Source organism: Taurulus bubalis (assembly GCF_910589615.1).
Source record: "Taurulus bubalis genome assembly, chromosome: 12".
NCBI classification, from domain to species: domain Eukaryota; kingdom Metazoa; phylum Chordata; class Actinopteri; order Perciformes; family Cottidae; genus Taurulus; species Taurulus bubalis.
Window position 1 is genome coordinate 16,547,618 of NC_136600.1, and position 15,169 is coordinate 16,562,786.

General features: G+C 40.0%; 1 protein-coding gene across 1 annotated transcript; it reads right to left on the reverse strand.

Moving 5' to 3' along the window:
- Positions 1 to 2,117: 2,117 nt before the first annotated feature.
- cops7a (COP9 constitutive photomorphogenic homolog subunit 7A) lies at positions 2,118 to 14,851 on the reverse strand. The gene is made up of 8 exons (XM_079227147.1): positions 14,810 to 14,851; positions 9,396 to 9,518; positions 7,623 to 7,698; positions 6,774 to 6,862; positions 5,449 to 5,651; positions 5,252 to 5,357; positions 4,007 to 4,176; positions 2,118 to 2,682 (listed from the first exon to the last, which is right to left on the reverse strand). The coding sequence occupies exons 2-8, from the start codon at positions 9,516 to 9,518 to the stop codon at positions 2,643 to 2,645; spliced, it is 807 nt and encodes a 268-aa protein (XP_079083273.1). The 5' UTR covers positions 14,810 to 14,851; the 3' UTR covers positions 2,118 to 2,642.
- Positions 14,852 to 15,169: the final 318 nt, after the last annotated feature.

Consider the following 15,169-nt stretch of genomic DNA (forward strand, 5'->3'; position numbering starts at 1 on the left):
ATGATTTGTTTTCTTAATTATCTGGCTGATGTTCACCTCTTTGTCGAGCCTTTGTGAGCACCCTCTGTTCCTGTTGGACTGTGTTAGAGGTGTGTTAAGCATATAGTACTTCCAGTGGCGGAGACAAAATATTCAGAGCGGGAATGGATAGAGGCATTAGTGTTGAAAATCAATGACTCCCAAAAGGTTTTGGATGGTGCACAACAAAGACAGATTTATGTTGTCATGGAAATGAGCATCTGTGAACTGTTTGCGTGATCAAAGGACTGATGTTACCACGAAAAGGATTTTTTTTTCACCCGACAGCCAAGTATCTTAATCTGGAAGACAAAACCACCATAATATCCCTTCATATCACTTTTCAAGTCACTGTATATCAACTGTCTTAGGTGCACCAAAGGAAAGCAGTAGATCAAGGAGCATCATCTCTGTCTCCCCAATGAATCTGCATGTACACAGTAAGAAAAACCTGTGAGAGTAGCTTCAAATCTGTCATTCATAAATGTCTATTTTATCTATCAGTGAGTGATGTCTTATCGAACCTTTCAAAGCCAAATGTCAGTTTGTTTGCCAACTTTTCTAAGCAGCTTTGAGACATGAACGCCCCACTTAGACATATTTCCACTACAGACATAGTGCTGGTGGCATCATGCGTGGCTCGTGCTATCCTCCAGATATCTGGTCTTGTGATTTTTAGTAGCATTCCTGTAGAAATGTGGTCTTTCTGTACCATGGAAGTTCAATAAAGACTCAACACTGGTGTTTTAGCTCTGCATCTATCTGTTTATTTCTATGCATGTTGAATGAAGTCCCCTGGGAGCTGTGCGATCTGCAGTGCTTTATGGGGAAGGACAAAGCTTACAATGTGCTTTTTAATAGCTACCGCTGTATCCTAATCTTTTTCTCCTTGAAGTGAACATTTAGTCCACCGGCTTGCATTGATTTTGAACCATGGGCTTGGCATAAAAACGTACTGTATGTGCCAATCATGGTTTTACCAGTGAGGAGCAGCTGAAAAGGGGGCAAAGAATAAGGCGACTGCTTGCGTCTGAAACGTTTCCTTATCTCCTCACCTCATATGGATTCCTCTCGCTTCAGAAAGATTAACAGCATGCTAAGCAAGAATTCCCTCTGTGTACAGTTTTTCAAACAAATGTCAATAAAATCAAGACAGGCACCACTCGTGTCCATTGAGATTATCCCCACCAGTATGCTGCACAGCTACCGTTTCCATCTCCTCTGTGCATTTTATCTGATCAATCAAACTCATTGATTGCCTTGGTTTTACTCAGAAATGTTAATGACCGTCTAGTGATGAGACACATACCAGCAGATGCTGCAGAAATCTGTAAACCGCGGCAGATAAACAACAAACACTAATGCAGAAGTTAGTTGTGAACTCACGTATGCAGAGTCATCGCTCACATTCTTTATAAAAAACACATGACTCACCTGCCGCTTTCTCTCAACATTACACGTGGACCAGCTCACCCTCTGTCACTAACAAACACTTGAGAGGTGAACAGCTGTTAGAAATCACAGCTTCAATCTGGTGAAAAAAACAACTGTGAACCAATGAAACTCAATCACACTGCCTGGAATTAACACCCCTATTTATAGAGGTGGGACGGATTTTGTAGAGAAATATGCAGGGTTAAATGAAACAGGACCATAATTTCCCTGTTGTAAACTTCCCTCTCACTGCTGCTGCTGGTCAGATAATTGCCCCCATTAATGTCACGCAGGATGAAAAGGGGAGAATTCGAGAAAACAGAATCAAAAGAGTGAGAGACGGGTGGGGCAGGCACGATGAAGGCATTGATGGAGGTACATGGGTGGCTGGCAATTCCAACAAGCAATTTTGACATTGAAATAGAAGCTCTGGGCAAAACATACGTATGAAATATGAATGCGCTTGGTGTGTGTGTGTAGCCATGCTGGTTGCGCACAGGGGAAGCCTCAGCTCTATAATACATTAGTCTCTTTAGGGACATGCCCTAATTAAAGGCTTGACCTCCTAACGGGTAGCCCCCTTCTGCGAGTTAACATTTAGCTGTGCACCCTCCAGAGATGCACTTTGAAGTGCATTTAATAAAAGAAGTTGACAGTGACATTAATGAGAGTCAGGGTAAGTAAGTACAGGGCTTCGTTTTATTTCTCGACAATTTATATTCTGATTTTATACATGTCTCAACTCAGAGAGAAAAAATACAAAGCAACATAGAATCAATCTAAACCAAAAGAACAAAAGTTTTTAAACCAACAATGATACACACATACACATCGAATACATTGATCCTGCTTCTGATCAAAGGCAACTGACTCCTGCTGCAGACGGTTCTGTCTCCATGTTCTGTATTACAAGTGACGTGTTTGTGTGTGTGTGTGTGTGTGTGTGTGTGTGTTTGTGTACACTGGCAGTCACAACTACAAGAGTGCATGTCACACCTGTCATTTCCCATCAGCCGGTGTGTTTCCATCAAGGTGAGATTTGGTGAGAAGAAAAGTTCCCATGAAGCTTCCTGGTTTTACTGTGAATTGTGTGTGACGAGGGTGTCCATGAACATCCGTTTGTCCATCATGTCCGTTAATCAGTAATAGTGTCCATCAGTGCCTTGTCTCCACATCTCATTCTCTTGTTTTTAGTTGGACTTGGACCAGATCTTCCCACTGCCACGCAGCCTGAAGGGGGAAAAAAACAGTATGAAACACTGCATTGGCACTTGGGGATTTATCGAAATACTGTAATGATTTACATGTTTACTTTCTACTTGCATGACCAAACCAGCATGTTACTGATACAACCTCGGTACAACAATATCTTTGTGATAACTAATGTCAGTATTTTGTATTTTTGCATCGGAATTGATCTCAGTGGATTTTCTATTTCCACAAATTAAAAAGAAATTTCGCAAAGAACCTATTTCTAATAATATCAGTCCCGTCCTTTAAATAGCTTTATAAAGAAATGGTGTCAAAACTCATTTTTAATTCGAGGATTGAGGTTAAGCTATCATTAATTTGGATTTCAAGTGGATATTCATTTGAATGAAGTGCAGTGCTGAGTGATGAAAATTATAGAGCTCTGTGCTTCATCAGAGTATGACACGCAGCCAGAAAATAATCACTGCTTTCTGTTCGACGGCAACAACATAAACAACAGACGAGCAAAACATCTCTTTTGATCACCGGAGGGGGGAACGGTTCTTTCAGGAGGAGAGCACGTGGGGCATTTGTATATCCAGTGACATTTTACAATCCAGGACAGATGTGAAATTAGCCATCGGTAATTGGGCAGAATGGAAGCAGAACAGGAAGCGAGTCCCTGAAAGCTGGGTTAGAATACTGCTGCAAAACACTGATGTGATAATAAAGCTACTTCATGCAGACACACGTTCACACACACAGACAAACCACTTACAACGGCAGCTGGCTTTTTAATGTTTATTTAAAAAAATGAAAAACATAGCGATTCTGTGTTAAATTAACTTCCTCTCTCTACAAGAACACTGGACTAATGGCTTAAATTTAGTGTCTGAAGTAGTCTTTGTACGGCTCCGTTTATAACTAGGTAAATTTGTATTTATAAAGCACTTTTCAAAAACCACAGTACCAAGTGTTTTACAAAACAAAAGCAGCAATAAAAGAAACGTAATGGGAAAAAAAAAACTCCACCTGCAGCTTTTTTGTTCAATTGTGTGACTTGCAGGGATAAATATCATTTCTTGCTGAAAAAAAAAAAACATGATTTACCAGCGCACCAACAATTCTGAATAAAACAATTTCAGTAAATTATTCTACATGGCCAAACATATTTGATGTGTTCAATTTCTGGGATGTTTCGCCATGCTTTATGGATGCAATCTCTATGCAAACTCTTTCTGGCTCCTTTTGTTCAAAAGGCCATAACTTCCAGAGAACATCAGTCATGCATGCATTTTGTGTTGCTGTGTGCTGCCACGCACTTCCACGCTGCCAATTCAAAAGGTTTCACCACGGTACTCACCCTTTCACCTTTGAACTTTTTTTGCCTGGTTGTCGTGGTTCCTGAGAGGAGGCGGGGTCTCGTGGCTCTGCAGGCTGATCTGCATCCTGATTGGAGGCAGCTCCAGCAGGGGCGGGGCCTGACGACGGAGAGGCAGCGCTGGCCTTTAATGTTTTCTGTAGGTTTGAGACCTGAGGCAAAAGAGAAGATGGATTCAAAATTAAAGAGTGAGTGAGTTAAAGGACAGGGTCACAAGACTGTTGTATTTAGTGTTGGTTAAGTTACTCAGGAAGTGTCATCAGTTACTTTTGACTTATTACTCCTTTGTATAAAGTAATAGCAAGTAATATGTAAAGTAATGCTATCAAAAGTAATTAAGTTACATTAACATTAATACGATAATACTTTCGCTACCCCACTGGTCGGTTATAACTCACTATTCTGCTAGTTTACAAATGAGACGTCCGGTTACGATGCGTATCATTATGTCTTTGAGAAAATGAGAGACCAGTGAAGTAACTTGCGACTGGAGAATATAATTAAAATCCCTCCACCGGCTGATCGATATTCTCCTTCACCGAGCCCTTTCACACATCACTGCTAGACACACATGAGCCAAAATAGAAAGTGGCGACGCCCACGCAGTCTGTGCGCCTACCACCTTGTGCTTGGCCTTCAGTATTCCAATTTCAACTGATTTTTAAAAATATTAAACCTAACCGGGCCCATCTCTTCCTCTCCCTCAGGTCACAGTCCCGTACCATGTACCGTACATGTGCCCGATGCGATATTTACCTGAAAGTTCACCAAAGTTCAACTTGACGTGATGCAAAGATGCATTCTGACCTGCCTGCGCGACACACAACATAATCTTACTTTGCACAAAACTCAATTAGCTTTCTGGTAAAGCAATAACGGAGCAGTACTTAGAGTAATAACTGCGATATAACTACTGATTTGGAAATTGTAATCCAGTACCCTACTCATTACTGAGGGAATGTAATATTACAGTAACACTGGTTGTATAACAATAGTCAGGTTTGTGGATAAATTCATACAGCAGCATGTTTATACTTTAATGTGTTTATGAACTTACCCTCAAACAAAATGCTAAAAAAAAAAGGAGGAAATATGCAGCCAGTAAGAAAACTAAAAGACCACAAGAGGCTGGAAGCATAAAAAGATGCTGAAGAGGGAAGTCACATTTACTGGATTTTCTGGGGGGAAAGACTGTAGGACTGTAGGCTGAAGAGATGAGGGACTAACCTCTGTTTCCACTTGGACTTTGACCTTTAACTGGCTCTCTCTGTATTGGTTTGCCCTCGAGACCTGCTCTTCAATACCACACAGCACTGCCTCACAACCTGTGCACCTGAGAGAGGAGAAAGACATGGAGGGAGTGAGAAAGCTGATAACTGAGACATAAATAAGTGTGTGCACAGGCACATGGAGGGGATACTGACCACTCCTGCAGCGTGTTGACTATGTTTGGCAGCTCGTTGGGGCCGAGGTCACGACCCACGCTGCAGTCTACCTCCACCTGCTGGTTCCTCTGGTCCAGTTTGCCCTGGATGATATCACAGTACACGGCGTCGATCAGCAGGTCCTCCAGCTCCCTCACATTCTTCAGCTCGAGCTGCTGCAGAAGCAGTGAGTACGGCAGGCACTGGGGGGGGAGGGGGGGGGGGGGGGGGGGGGGGGAGGGAGAACATGAAGAGACTTTACATATCATCTTCTTTTTTTAACTAAGTTATACAGACAGATCATTTGATTCCAATTTAACGGTTTGATGGGAAATGATAACAAATGTTAGAGTAAAATTGCCTATTTGTCTAAATGTCACAGAAAGGTGCCAGAGAAAGGTGAAAGGAGAGTTTTGAATTTAGCAATCCTTCACTGGGCAATTAGAGAGTTCATTCCTACATGCGGGGAAAAGCAGTGACATATTCAGGAGAGAAAACAGGGGCAAGAGTGAAAAGAGCAATGGTAGTAGACAGTGAGATTAAGTTTAGAAAAAAAAAAAACGGCACAGAGCTGGTGAGAATAATGAATCAATTATTTATCAGGAGCAGAGAAGGAAAAGGGCAGGAGATGAGATGGCAGAATGGTCGGCAGGTGCGAGTGAGAGATGCCTTAATAAAAGAACATTAAATACTTTATCATGCACAAGGAGGGAGGGGTAAAAAGTCTAAAATGACATGAGCAGAAGTGCTCTTTCTTGAGAAACTTGAGACTGAAAAGCTTTTTGGTTTCTGCAATTTTAATTTAGCTGATATAAAACAGCCACAAGTTTAAAGGAGACATATCAAGTGAATTTTCAGGTTCATACTTGTATTAGGGGTTTCTACTAAAACGTAAATGTTCAAAACACACATTACTTTTTTGTCAGGAAACCGACCTGAACCTTCACGTGTCGCACAGTAAAGGAACACAGCAAACGCGATCATTTGGTAGGATTATGCAAGAAAACAATATATATTTGTAATATAAAATAAATATTTGAGAGAGCTATCTTGAAAAAAGAAGATATTTATAGGTATTCCACATATTCAGAGCTCAAAATGTGGGCCACCGACACTTTTTACATTTTACGCCTTGACTTTTTCAACAACAGCAACACTTCTCACAGGCTGCTGGTACCTGTTCTGCCCTCTCCCATCATCTTCTCCGGGCAATTCATAATGAATTGTTTAGAACTACCTAAATTGTGCAGCACCGGAGTTTTTACACCGCGCCACATAAGCGGTATAAACAAAACAATGTGATGAGTAAAAGAATGAAGCAGTACCTTGAGGTTAGATGCCAGGCTGATGATGGACAGATGGCGAAGTTTATTTCTCTGAGCGGGGGTCAACTCTGGAAGAGATGCAGCTCTCTCTACAGCAGCACACAAGGACATGAAATAGTAAAAAAGAGACACAATAAGGAAAAATGTACCAGAGTAGTGTGTAAGTGTCACTTATTGAGGGTCAAACAGTCACACATAATCGAGGTACTACTTATTACTTTGAAGTGTAATGTCATACAGGGACACGGAGGTAAGTGTAAGGCTCTTTAAGCAGCCTGAGAACATAGTCGGGAGGAAGTCGGTCCCCAGCGACCATGACTACTGCTGCTATGCTCCCCTGGTGACAGGACTCACACCCTCCGAGAAAGCAGCTCTGACAGCTCCTCTAAGGGCTTCACTACACAGCTCTATGAAAGTAAATGTGCTTCCTGTCGGCGTGACTCCAAAGGGAACGGAACAATAAAGTAGGCTAAAAAAATGTTCCAGGCTATTGGTTGATGTTCAGCATAAAATTAGACATAATTAACATTCCACTTCTTGTTGAAGCTTCCCGACGCATTACACAGACGGCAAATTAAGTCACAAAAGATTAGTTTACTGCCCATTTGTGCCAGCACTGCTGCAACACAGACAATCATCAGCCAATCAGAACACTTAAGGAAAAGTTTCCCAAACAGATAAAAGCACACTAGTAATTTTGTCTGTAATAACCTGCCTGCAGTGTCTCAGGTGACGGTGTTTAAAGCGCGTGTAAAGGTACCTGCTTCGCAAACAAAGAAAATACAGCTAATAATAAAGAGTTGCAGGGACGCCCTATTACTTATTTACACTGTGCTGCCACTGCATTACCTTTGTAGTCGCAGTAGGTTCCATAGGCAAAGAGGTTGAGGAGCTGGTACATCGGTGCATGAGGGCCATTCTCCATCTGTGGTAGAGAAGGAAGATGAGGAGAAAGAAAAAATGAACTGGCAGAACACAGAAGTAATGAGACTCTACATAACAACTGTGCAACTGCAATTTGAGTCTTGCTGAGACTCTTTGAGAGTGAGGCTGCATTCACCACATCAGGCGTTGCAGATAATAAGCACAGGGGTGTGCGGCGGTGTGGGAGTGTCACTGAAATGGCCCATTTGTGTGACTACATGCTGCTAGTATGCCGGGTCACAAGTGATTGTCTGTCCGCATCGACAGTTTAAAAAAACATTTACTTTCAATAACTAAGCAGGGTGCGAGACCCATCAAAATGCTGGGTTTTAAACTGGTGCACAAGGCACAACTGGGTGGCTACATTGGGTTGTGGTCATCCATGCTGCTACTCACCCAGTGGGTGTTTTGGTCTGATCTGTCTCCAGTGAACAGAAGAATAATTGTTATAGAGTTTCCTTTTGGCTGACTGGAAGCCATCAGCTGATGCCTGTCCCTTCTCTTGCAAGACTCTCGACTATAATGTATTTTTTCTATTACTACTAATTCTTTAAAAAAACGCACCATTTACAGTTAACACTAGTGGGGTATCTACAAAGTTGACCAAACTGCTATTTTGCATTTAGGTGTGAACCTAATATTGAAATTGAAAAAAATAAACTTTTGGAAATGCATCATCCCCCAAGAGGAAGACTGTATGTGAAGATATATTATAAATAGCCAATGTTATTAGCTCAACTACAGATTAGTAATAGAATGAAATATACAAATTAATGTGTTTTTTTTTTTTTTTTTTTACTTTAAAGGTCCTTTGACAAAACAAATAGCTAAACACATATTGAAGCAGGAAACCACTGAGGAAAACCTAGAGGTCAAGCTTTGTGTTGAAGCTATGTTGTTGTATGCATTTTACAGCAATGCTGCTTTGTCTTCCCTTTCACCTGCACAAAACCTTGGTACAGTCCTTTGGAAAAAAACTAAAAAATGCAATTTAACTGTTCAGTGCATAGAAAGGGACACAAATCCTTTGTAAATATCCCCCCATGTCTGGCGTTTTCTCCATCCTTTTTAAGCCCTTTCTTAAAGAATGGAGCAATGGTGCAGTACAATCTTACTCTACTTTTAACAGCAGCATTTCACTTCCAAAATAGGGTGTTAACTGCGTATTCTCATGCAAATGTATCATACAATATACGCAATATGTTGGTAGTGTACTTTTTGAAACCGATAGCAGCATCACGCTCAGGAACACTCTCTCTCTCATATATATATATATATATATATATATATATATATATATATATATATATATATATATATATATATATATGTGTGTGTGTTGATTGAATCAGAATCAGAAACCGTTTATTGCCAGGAATGTTTACACAAACAAGAAATTTTTCTAGGCGGAAGGAGGGAGGGTAGTCATGACTTTGATCATTGACGCACAAATGTATACACATGTCCACATGCATAGATGATAAATGTGGTCCAATGTGGTCAATAGGTAGCCTTGTGTGGATACTGCACTAACAATGTGGTCACATGCATCACTGACCTGTCTGAATGTGATTTGGTTGATCAGATTCTTAATGTGTGTTGGATAAATTAACACCTGTGGCTTATTTTCATGCCAGGTCTGAAAAGCTCCCTAAAGACACAACGGGTGAGGAAGATGAAGTGCGAGCGTGCGTTTACCTCTCTGACATTAGGCAGCTCCAGGATGTCAGAGAAGACGTAGAGGCCCGGGGTCTCCAGCAGAGAGCTGATAGCCTGGGCCAGAGCTGGGCCTGACAGAGACAGGAGCTGCTCCACCTCCATCTGGTGCCAGGGGACACAGGAGACAAAGAGGTTAGCAGGTTAGACTAAAGTACTACAGAGAGACACATCAGAGCCGCAGCGTTGTGAACAATGTCCAGATAAAAATCAAGGAAATTACATTTCTGTTACCGCCTCGGCTCTGCCATCTGAAAAATGGCACTGAGGGACAGCATATCACAATCTACCATAAAGACTATTGCAAAGCTCTATCAAGGAGCACTATGACTCCCCAGGACGTAGGTCTCCTTGTCATGCACAGCAGCCAAGTACTCTTGACAGAAGCACACTTAACCCTCAAATTACCTGAAGAGCTACTCAGACAGTGGAGGAGTAGCTGCACTGGGTAGCACCAACGCAGGCAACAAGGGAAATGAATGCAAACAGCCCATGTTTATTCATCAAACCCAATTCCCGGCATACACAATACAGATGCACTTTGGACAACACCAGAATAATTACCTGATAGGAATCTGCCTGTGTCTCGAGCAGATATTTAGGCTACATTCACACCAATACGTCTCCGTTTAAAACCAGGGTTTAAAATTGTAAATGATCTCCATCCACAACCAATTCACTTACTGTTAACACCCACACCGACATAACCGGTGTACGTAAATAATCATGCGATAGTTGTTTTCAGGTGTGCCAGTTCGGACGGAAATCCCAATGCTGAAACACCTGTGCAGATGTAAATTGTTTTAAAACTCCAGTATTAACACATATATTAGTGTGTATGTATCTGTAGTCTCCAGAAAGTGAATCCCGAAAAACAAGCAAAAAAATAAAAACAAAACAGGACCATTCCCCGAGTCTGTACTTTGGCCTGACGCTACCTTTGTAATCCACAAGCTTTATAGTATAAATGACACAAATATTTTTTTTAAATAGCATGGGCAAGATGTCTGAATCTATTTGTGCGTTCCTTCCAATACAAAAGTGCCTTAACTGACAAATATCCCAATTTAAGAAGCTGTCCTGTTGACTTTGATGGGATATTTTAAGATATCTTAATCCAAGCAAATGCATCTTGGGACACAGAAGAATTTTAGTTTTACATATGCATGATACAATTATTGCAATTTCATCAGACAGTTTGTATTACCTGAGGCTATTCCTTAAAATAATGCAACAGAGAGTCTGGATACCAACTGCTGAGCTAAGACTCGTCTTATTCATCACAGTCAGTGCAGCGGGTGTGAATATATTGTATCATCCTAAATCTGATGCACATCTAAAAGTGAGCCGTGAAGAGCACATTCTCAAGCAAGCTGAACAGATGAGAAGTTATGTGTTGCAGCCAACATTACTACAATAACTAGGAAAACAACGATTAGGGTGATAATTCCAAGGATCTCAAGGCGCAAAAGGGACACATAGTAACTCATTGTGATGAATTGTTTTGCCTTGTAGTAAAGACCTTAGATAATGACTTCACTCTTCTCAATTCATTTGGCCCGTTATTGTCATCAATGTATAATTGTAAATCATGCCAACAAAAATAAATTGTACAAAAAACACTGTCTGTTCTCTTTGTTTGGTACAACGTGCACCACAAACACCATTCAAAATATTCAGCGATTGTTTTGCTATTATTTTTGCTGCCAAAAATAATCAACAGTGCAAATAATAGTTCATTGCAACCCTATCCTCTTCAACCAAAGTGGACCTTAAATGGATCTAAAAATAACTAAAAAACACTTTTAATGAAGTGCAACTTTGTGAAATATTTTAATATGGATTTAACTGTGTTTCGACAGATGTGTGCTGTTTTGCTAATGAGATAAAATATATTCACCAAGCTAAAGAGGTGAAAAACTGTAAGGAGGAAGGCGGACTTCTGACAGGCGAAGAGTTTCTTAAGCAGAGGAGAAATGGTGGCAAGACAAAGAAGGAGAAGAAATATACACCAAACACTGAATGACTACATATTGCTGGGATTTATGTCTGTTTTCTTGTATGTTTTCTGTCCTAGTCTGATTGTTCGTATAGTTGGTCGTTATGCTATGTTATGTATTATTCTTTTTTTCCTTGCCTAGTTTGAGGTAGTGTGTAACCTGTATAAACTGAAAATAAAATGATTGAAAGAAAGATTGTGATGATATTTGTGGCCAATCTCATCAGCAATACGCTCACATTTCGCTATAACGCCAGAAATCAATACACTGAAAGCTTTGGCAACTCAAAATCTTCCTCAGTGTTAGCTGGTTCATAGATTTACAATGCGTGAGATGTCACTACATAAAATGGTATTCATAATGACACCATGTCTGAATATAAATAAAACTATGATTATGCACATTGTTTTGCTGTTCATTCTATATCCATTATCACAAAAAGTGCAATTATCCTTTTTCTTTTCTCTTTAAAATAATGCATCATAGCCAGAAACAGGGTCAACCACACCTCCTCGATTAAAGATTCAGTCCCTTCCTTGTCAAAGTTGCTCTGAGAAGTTTCTTTAAAGTGAGCGCTCAGCTTCAAATCACTGATGTTAAAAACCTCAAACCAAGCCAGAAATCTAGGTGAAGTTATGGATTCAGACCTCAACCTGAACAGCCATATCAAGACAATTACAAAATCAGCCTACTATCACCTGAAGAATATATCAAGGGTTATAGGATTTATGTCTCAACAGGATTTGGAGAAACTTGTCCATGCATTTATCTTCAGTAGACTTGACTACTGTAACGGTGTGTTCACAGGCCTCTGTAAAAAGTCAATCAGAAAGCTGCAGCTGATTCAGAACGCTGCAGCTCGAGTCCTCACTAAGACCAGGAAAGTGGATCACATCACTCCAGTTCTGAGGCTATTGCACTGGCTTCATGTCAAACAAAGAATTGACTTTAAAATCCTGCAGCTGGTTTATAAAGCACTGAATGGTTTAGGGCCTAAGTATATTTGTGAACTACTGCTACCTTATGAACCATCCCAACCCCTCAGGTCGTCTGGGACGAGTCTACTTTCTGTTCCAAGAGTCAGAACTAAACATGGAGAAGCAGCATTCAGCTTTTCTGCTCCACATATCTGGAACAAGGTCCCTAAAAGCTGCAGGTCTGCTGAGACCCTCAGCTCCTTAAAATCCAGATTGAAGACTTTTCTGTTTGCTGTTACTTGTTAATTGATCCAGATCCAATTGCTGCATCTCACTACTGCATTTTATTTCTTAAACTGTACTGCAACTTTTATTCCATTTTTATTTTGCTTTTTGACTGTTTTAATGTTTTCTTAACTGTTTTAAATCCTGTTTTCTCTGCATTACGTTTTGATGCTTTTAATGGTTTTATGTGAAGCAGTTTGAATCGCCTTGTTGTTGAAATGTGCTATACAAATAAACTTGCCTTGCCTTAAATCACTCTTAAACTAAGACTCCTTGCTAGACATTTTAAGAGTTCTGAGAGAATATGGCTCCTGAACTGTAGGGAAATGAGGAAAAATTTATTCCCAACACATCTAGCAGTGGATGGATCACATCACTCAGTGTAAACAAGGCTTCATTAAAGAGTTGAAACAAGCTGTGGAACAGTCTGGGAAAGGATGAGTAATAATCTTAAAGCTACTGAAGGGGAAACACAAAAGGTAAAAATGTATGTTAAGGTGTTAACTGCATGTTGGCAGTGGTGATGCGATTATTGCAATGTCCCAGTCTTGTGAAAGCACTGTTGCAGCTGCAGTTTACATCTGTCTAAAATGGCATCACTTCACCATTTTATTCTTTACTCTTATTCTTGTATCATGGCCCAAAACATGTCTGTGACCTTGACCGTTGAACAAAATTCAAATAATAATAAAAAGAATTTGAGCCAAATTTAAAAAGAATATTTCCAGTAACACTATATAACAACTGCATATAATACTTAATTTACAACTGGTGAATCCATAATTTATAAAGTGTGGAACAATGCTTTATAAATGATGAATCAAGTGTTTACTCATACTTAACTAATGCTTCATAGTGTGCAGTTATAATAAAGTGTTACAGAAAATTCCTCCAGGTGTTCCTAAGATATTGTGTTCACGAGAATGGGACTGATGGAGGGACAGACAAAGGGATGGCCAGACAGAGGGACAACCTGAAAACAGTACACCTCTTGCCACAGCTGTTGACAGTGCTGAGGTATAAAAAGGCAAAAAATGCATAGACGCAGGAGCAAAGGTATACCCACTGGAAAATGTTATATCAGTGTCAATCAGAAAACTACTTATTTATAGATTTGTTTTTCAGAAAGGAGAAGATGGCTGTTATATATTATGTCTCTTTATAATACAAAATACTGTGAGATCAAATTATATTATTGTGTAATTTAAGTATGAAGAATGGGCCGAGATCAATTTTGTTATTGATTAAGCAGTCAATTGTCTCTTCCATTATTTGATTGAGTACATACATAATTAGAAAAGTATCAAAAATATCACAATTCTCCAGAGGTCATGGTGATGCCTTCAGATTGGTTGTTTAGCTTAATCCAATCAACAATCTAAAACTTAAATTAATAATATTTAAAATTCATTTTAGCCAAGAGAAACTGCAATCCCTTTAGATAATTTAGGGAATATTTGTCAGTGTTTGTTGATCGACCGTTGAATTAATCCACTAATAACTTAATATATATTAAAAACTGATATTGTCGAGTTTCTGTTGCTCACAAAGGGAAGAGTCAACAATTTCTACTATACAATGACCGTGTGGTGAAGTACATTTTATCAAAATTAGCGTAAAACATCCACAAATACACACATTTTCGCTAACTTGAACACGTGTTTACAAATACTGCATCCAAGAGAGTGTGACTGTGATGACATTACTATTTGTGAAGTCTCAGACAGTAATATACTTTCACGAGAGCATCTAAAACCACATGTTAAGTTACATTTAAACCGAAACCTAAAGTGGTCTTTAAAGGTAATTCACTCCCTTTTTCAACGGTAGTTTAACGCCGGTTATCGGTCAAGCTAAAGAACGACCGCGTCAACAGACATTCATGCAAATGACAGACGAAGCGTTTAATTTACTAAACGTGTTCATCGTTACGTGTTCAGGTAAGAGTTAGTTTGTATGTTATTAGTTCTCATTCAAATGTATGTCAGTCAATATTCGGTCTCAATGTGTCACGCTAGCTCGTTGCTAACGGCTAACCATCCGAAGGCTTCGCGTATCCGCTGACGTTAGGCCTCAGCTCACTTTTAGACTTTCTAGTCGTTTAAATCACACCACTGTACTGCAGAAGTAACTAGTAAGTAAAACACGCAAATAAGTGCTACCGCAAAAGTGTTAAATATGTGTCCAAATGTACCTTGTTGTGTTGGTTTCTAGCAGATTGCCTCCCTCTCGAGTGTTCAGTTCCGCTGTTAGGACACGTACGACAACAAAGCAACGTAACCGTTGATTGGACGGTAAAAGTGAAGTAGGCGGGACAAGTGCTGCTGTCAATCAGCGTCTGTATGAGCGGATCCGAGAGAACAGTGACACCTAGCGTTGATCTGATTCACACTGGGAACAGTCGAGATCAATACGTTACTCAGCGGTGGTAAACAAACTGGAGGTCAGGAGTACCGAGATAAATCAGAGGGTTTAAAAAAACGATTTAGGAGAGGACATTTGTCTTCTGTATTGTCTCTTGTCTATAAAGTGAAATACTTTTTAATCCATGAGC